Source organism: Chrysochloris asiatica, unplaced genomic scaffold (genome assembly GCF_000296735.1).
Source record: "Chrysochloris asiatica unplaced genomic scaffold, ChrAsi1.0 scaffold00142, whole genome shotgun sequence".
NCBI lineage: Eukaryota > Metazoa > Chordata > Mammalia > Afrosoricida > Chrysochloridae > Chrysochloris > Chrysochloris asiatica.
The window spans coordinates 696,831-702,605 of NW_006408660.1; the positions used below are offsets into that span (position 1 = coordinate 696,831).

Genomic DNA, 5,775 nt, shown 5'->3' on the forward strand with positions numbered 1-5,775 from the left:
TTTGGCTTGGTCAAGGTTCTGTCTCCTTGGAAATGTGGGTCACTGGTCTGAGGCTGGGAGAACAAGACATGCTTTGTCCACCATCCCTACTTGAAGAAGGGGGTTTCAAGCTCTGGATATCCAGCGTAAAACATTTGCCTGTGCTCACTCAGAATAGAGTGGTCACTGGTGGGTGCCAAAGAGGTTCCATCCATTTGGGTCATCCTGGGTTACCAGTGTCCGTTGAGGGTTTCCTAGGTGAGGCTCAAAGCATGCTGGTCTCACGCTCATGCACGGAGCCCCTCTCATTTATTGACGACATCTTGGTAAAACTCCTGTGGCTAGGGTAGGATGAATGGCCTGTGTCCTCACTCAGAGCATTGACCAGGCGAGAGAAGAGGGCCACCTTGAACTTCTTGAAGTCTTGACCCATGAAGACATACAGAATGGGGTTCATGCAGCTGTTGGCGATGGCAATGGCAGTGGCCAGGGGCAAACCCAGGCTGAAGATGGAACCGGGCACTGCTGTGTGGTGGAGTTCCAAGAGACCAAGTGTGTGGTAGGGGCACCAGCAGAGAAAGAAGGTGATAATGATAGTGATGATGATTTTGAAGGGCTTCTTAGTCTTGGCCAGGCGGTTGCGCCGCAGCTTGTAGACAATGGTGAGGTAACAGGCTGTGATGATGAAGACAGGGACCAGGAAGCCACAGAGGAAGCGGGTGATGGTCACCACCACATGCCAGGTGTACCCCACAGGGTCCAATGGGGCATGAGCCAGCCGTGGGGAAGAGCTGGATGCTGATAGGCTGAAGTTGTTGAAACAGGATATTTTCCCATGCTGGTTGATGGTGTCTCGGAAGATGAAGGATGGGGAACTCAAGAAAAAAGCCAGGACCCAGATAACCGTGCACACCACGTAGGCCAGCCTGATGCTGCGGTGGTTCTGGGACCAGACAGGGAGGAGCACAGAGACACAGCGGTCAAAGCTGATGACAGTCAGCAGGAAGACGCTGGTGTACATGTTGTGGATGAGCAGGAAGTTGCTGATCTTGCACATGGCTGTCCCAAAAACCCAGTGGTAGTCCATGGCAGCATAGGCGATGTGGAGAGGCAAGAAGACATTGAACAGGAAGTCGGCCACGGCCAGATTGAGGAACCAGACAGTGTTCACAGACTTCTTCATCTTGAAGGTGGCGACCAGGATAACCAAGCCATTGCCCAGGATCCCAAGGAAGCAGATAATGCTGTACACCACCACCAGGAAGATCCTGGCCACTCTCGTTTCCAAGAGGGGTGATACCTCCTCCAAGACTACAATGGAGCTGAAATCATCAGAGTACTCATCATCATAGATGGAGGTGTTGTAATCCTCATCCGCCATTCTCTGCAAGCGAAGACAGAGGGTCATGAGGGGAACCAAGTTCTCTGACGTCAAACCCCATGCACTTCCACCTCCCCAAGCTCCCCCAGCTGGCAAAAGGGCTCCAAACCAGATGTTTCCACCTGGCAATATTGCCAATGGATGCTTTGTTTTCAAGAATTCCAACTTTCCAAAGATGTCACTCTGAGGACTAAAGTGGGCCTGACCCAAGCCAAGGTTTTTCTAATCACTTCACATGCATGTGAAAGCTAGAGGATGAATAAGAAAGACCAGGAAAAAATCAATGCATTTGAATTATGGTGTTGGAGAAGAATATTCAAAGTACCATGGACTCCCAGAAGAATAAACAAATTTCTCTTGGAAGTAGTACTTGCTCCTTAGAAGTAAGGGTGGTAAGACTTCATCTCACATATTTTGGATATATTATCAGGAGGGACCAGTCCCGGGAAAAGGACATCATGCTTGGTAAGGTAGAGGAAGACTCCCCATGAGATGAACAGGCACACAGTGGCTGCAGCAATAGGCTCACACGTAATCAGGAGATTATGAGAAGGGTGCTAAACCAGAAAGTGCTCTGTTCTGTTTTGCATAGTGTCCTTATGAATGGGGACTGACTTAACAGTACCTAACGACAACTTTGTAACCCATAAATTCACTGTGTTGTTGGGTGCCATTGAGTGGATTTCAATGAATTGTGACCCAAAGTAACAGAGTAAGGAGCTCTGGTAGTGTAGTTGTTACCTCAAGGTTGGCAGTTCAAAACTACCAGCTGTTCCACAGGAGAAAGATGAGGCTTTCTGCTCCTGTCAAGATTTGCAGCCTCGGAAACTCTGTGCAGGGTGGAACCTACTCCACGGTACTTGACAACAACAACAACAACAAAGTAACAGAGTAGCACGGCCCATCAAGTTGTCTTGGCTGTAATCTTTTTGTTTTTTAATGTTTTATTGTGAATTATGTGATAGTTTAAGTGGGAGAACATGAGTGTTACATTCATCCTATCATATATCGTTTCATTGCCATGGTTACAATCCCCTCCATAACCAACAAGAGGGTATACCCTGAAAGCCTGTCCACCAGTCGTCAGCACACAGCCCCTCTCCCTTTCTGGGTCTAAAGTCTCCAGCTGCTTCATCTCTCCACGTCATAGTCTCTGCCTCCATCTCTGGTGTCACTGCTTCTCTTGGTTGGGTCCCAGCTCTCTGCTCTTTTCCATTGATGGTCCCAGGGACCTCCGCTCCTAGAGCGCGAAGTTAATTACTCCTCTCCTTGCTACAAAATGTCTACCTTTACATTTTTAACCCTCACAGTCAGTCCTGATAACAATTATTCATTATTGTATTACAAGAAACCTATCAGCATCTCCTTTCATCATTGGTTGTAATCTTGACAGGAGCAGATTAACCAGGTCTTTTTTCCATGGAACAACTGGGTTTGTTCAAAATGCCACATTTTCTGATAGCAGCTGAACACTTAACTAACTTTGTGTCGTAAATTCATTACGGGGCCTTAATAGGCTCGAGGTTATATTTTATTACATAAAAATCATCTTCTGTGTTTATTCAATCAAAGCCATTTGGAAATTTCCACTGAGTTCAAGGGGTTCAGACTGTATTAAATTCAGGTAACGCCCCAGTCTGTAAGATGAAAGAACATTCCAAATGTGCCCCATGAGAGGTCCCAGAGGATTTCCTGGGATGCTGGAATGCAGCCAGAAGGTGAGAATGCTCACTGAAGGACACATGACTGCTGGAAATGACAGAAATGGGTAACCTTCACTGAACACTTCCATTTGCCAGGGGCTGTGCTCAGAACTTAGAATCGATTATTTCATTTTAATCCCAGGAAAGGGGTACGGGAAGGCTTAGGGAGATGAAGACCCTTGCTGGAAGCATCCAGACAAGGCTAGGGGAAATGGGATTTGAACACAGACCTATAGACTCTGGGCTCTTGATCATCACCTACACTGCTTTGAGATCACTATCTGTGCCAGGAGGATCACCATGGTCAAGGGCAGCCTGTGAAGAAGTCACTGTCCACATCCTTGGTGCTGAGGAACCGGGACAAGGAATCCTTCCCTCGGTCCTGTCTCCAGGGAGCTTACAGTCAGTCACTACAAGGCCAAGGCAAGCAATCCCAGCAGGTCCCTAGGAGTCCAGAACCAAAACTAGCTGCCATCAAGTCGTCTCCAACTCATGGTGGCCCCATGTGGGTCAGAGTAGAACTGTATTCCACAACCCGGTAGCTCCCCAGGTCTTTTTCCCATGGGGCCCTTAGGCAGCCTTGAACCAGCAATCTTTGGGTTGGCAGCCAAGCACTTAACCATTTGTGCCACCCAGGGACTCCCAGGATCCCAGGGAAGAGGCTTATTCCCAGCCTGGGAGTCCAAGAAGGCTTCCTAGGGGAAGTAGTATCTGGGGTAAGCTAAGATGGTGGAGGAAGGACAGGAAGGAAGGCATGTCAGGTTGGCAGTGGGCCAGTGTCTGAGCCCTGAACAGAGGGTGAGGAGGAAGAGAGGGGACTTGAGAGGCAGTACTTTGCACAAACATCTACAGAAATTCACTAAATTTGGTGATGCCATCTCTGACTTGCCTGCCAGGCTGTGAGCGGCTCAAGGTCAAAGTTCCAGCAGGGTGTTGTGGACATTCTCTGGGCAGTCTGTCCACCCACGCCCCTGCTTCATCCCACTGGAATGGGGTAGGTTGGTGCACCCCTATTGGTGCATTCATTGTGGAGGGTAAGCTGTTCCCCAACCCTGAGCCTCTCAGCTTTCCGTAGAAGGAGAAGGAGGTCCAATCACAGGTTAATCTTCTGGCCTCCATTTGATCTTGACACATCTCCCCTGCCCACAGCCCAGGTAGTACACAGCAGGGTCAGGCCAAGATGTCTGCATCCAACCCTGGATCTGCCGTAAGCTCCCTGCTTACTAACTGCCTTCTGTGCACCCCAGTTGCTTAATCTGTAATATCAGCCGAATAACAATAGTTTCTATGAGGATTCAATGGACTGTCACACATAAAGTACTTGGAACAGGGACTGTTAAGGGTTAGTGCTGTATGAGTATTATTATCATTATTTTTCCCAGGATTCCACTCTGATCTCCCTCCTAAACATGGCCTTTGCCTGGGAAGGTATGAGGAGAGCAGGAAGACCAGAGGAGTAAAGTTCTGCCCATTCTGATCCCTGGCTCTGGGTTCAAGGGCAGGATGGGGTGGGATGGTGGGGCATGGGTCAGTCTAGTATCTTCATCTGTCAAATGTGATCTTCACCTGGTTAGGGAGGCCATAGGAAATGGAGATGAATCAATTGTCAATTATAAAAAGCTGTAAGATTGTTTTCATATTCTTTAAACTTCCACAAACAGGAAGCTTGTGAAAATATTATATATCAATGTAAGGGTAAGTCAAAAAGTATTGGTATGAAGCTTCCGTTTCATCACGCATAAGTTTATTCCAAATAAAATGTGTTTAAACATGTCTTTGTGGTCAGTGGATGGCCAGAGACAAGTTCTCTCAGTAATACATTGTCCTAGTCTTGATAGGGTGCCTTCAAAAAAGAGAAAAAGGTCGAATCAGAGCAGTGATTTCCAAGGGAATCTGCTGGGCCAGTTAAATTCAAGGCAAAAAGTTCAGCTCAGAAGGTTATAATGACTGCTTCTGGGAGTTTTGATAGAAAATCTCGATAGATTTTCTTAAAGGACACAGGATGATCTCGAGGCTTGTTAGGAAGATATTTTAAGAAAACTTAAAAACTGAATTGGGTAGTAAAAGACCAGAAAAGTTGCACCGAGGATTTTTTTTTCTATTATGAGAGGGCACCTGCCCATTCTTTGAGGGTAGTAAAGGGCTGTCCTATAAGAATTTCACTGGGCAACTGTAACCCCATCCACCCAACAGCCCTGATCTGACTCCTTCAGACTGCTTTTAGTTCCCCAAACTCAATGAACATCTAAAAGGAACCTGATTTGAGTCCCTCGAGGGTATCAAAACTGCCATTTTGATGTGGTGTAAATCAAAGAGCTCAGAATTCTCCTGGGAAGGGTTGTTATTGTTGTTATTAAGTGCCCTCGAGTTAGTTCCGACCCATAGCCACCCTGTACAGAGTTTCCGAGGAACAGCTGCTGAGCTTGAACTGCCAACCTTGTAGTTCAAACGGCTTTGCAGTCTAGCACATTAACCACAGCACCACACCAAGGTTAGAGAGATGGAAACAGTGCCTTCAGAAGTATATAGATCTCGATGGAGGATGTGTTTGATGTTTTGTTTTGTTTTTAAATAAGGGTTTCTGTTACTTTATTTTACTTGGATCCACAATCACCTCATGGAATTAGCAGTCAAGAAATCAAATGACAAATTACATTTGGCAAATCTACTGCAAAAGACCTCTCTAACGTGTTCAAGAGCAAAGATTTTGAG

At 46.8% G+C, this 5,775-nt stretch overlaps 1 protein-coding gene across 1 annotated transcript; it reads right to left on the reverse strand.

Annotated features, from left to right (window-relative positions):
• Nucleotides 1-244: 244 nt before the first annotated feature.
• On the reverse strand, nucleotides 245-1,360 carry CMKLR1 (chemokine-like receptor 1). Its single transcript, XM_006870426.1, has one exon. It carries the CDS (start codon nucleotides 1,358-1,360, stop codon nucleotides 245-247), a length of 1,116 nt encoding a protein of 371 aa, XP_006870488.1.
• Nucleotides 1,361-5,775: the final 4,415 nt, after the last annotated feature.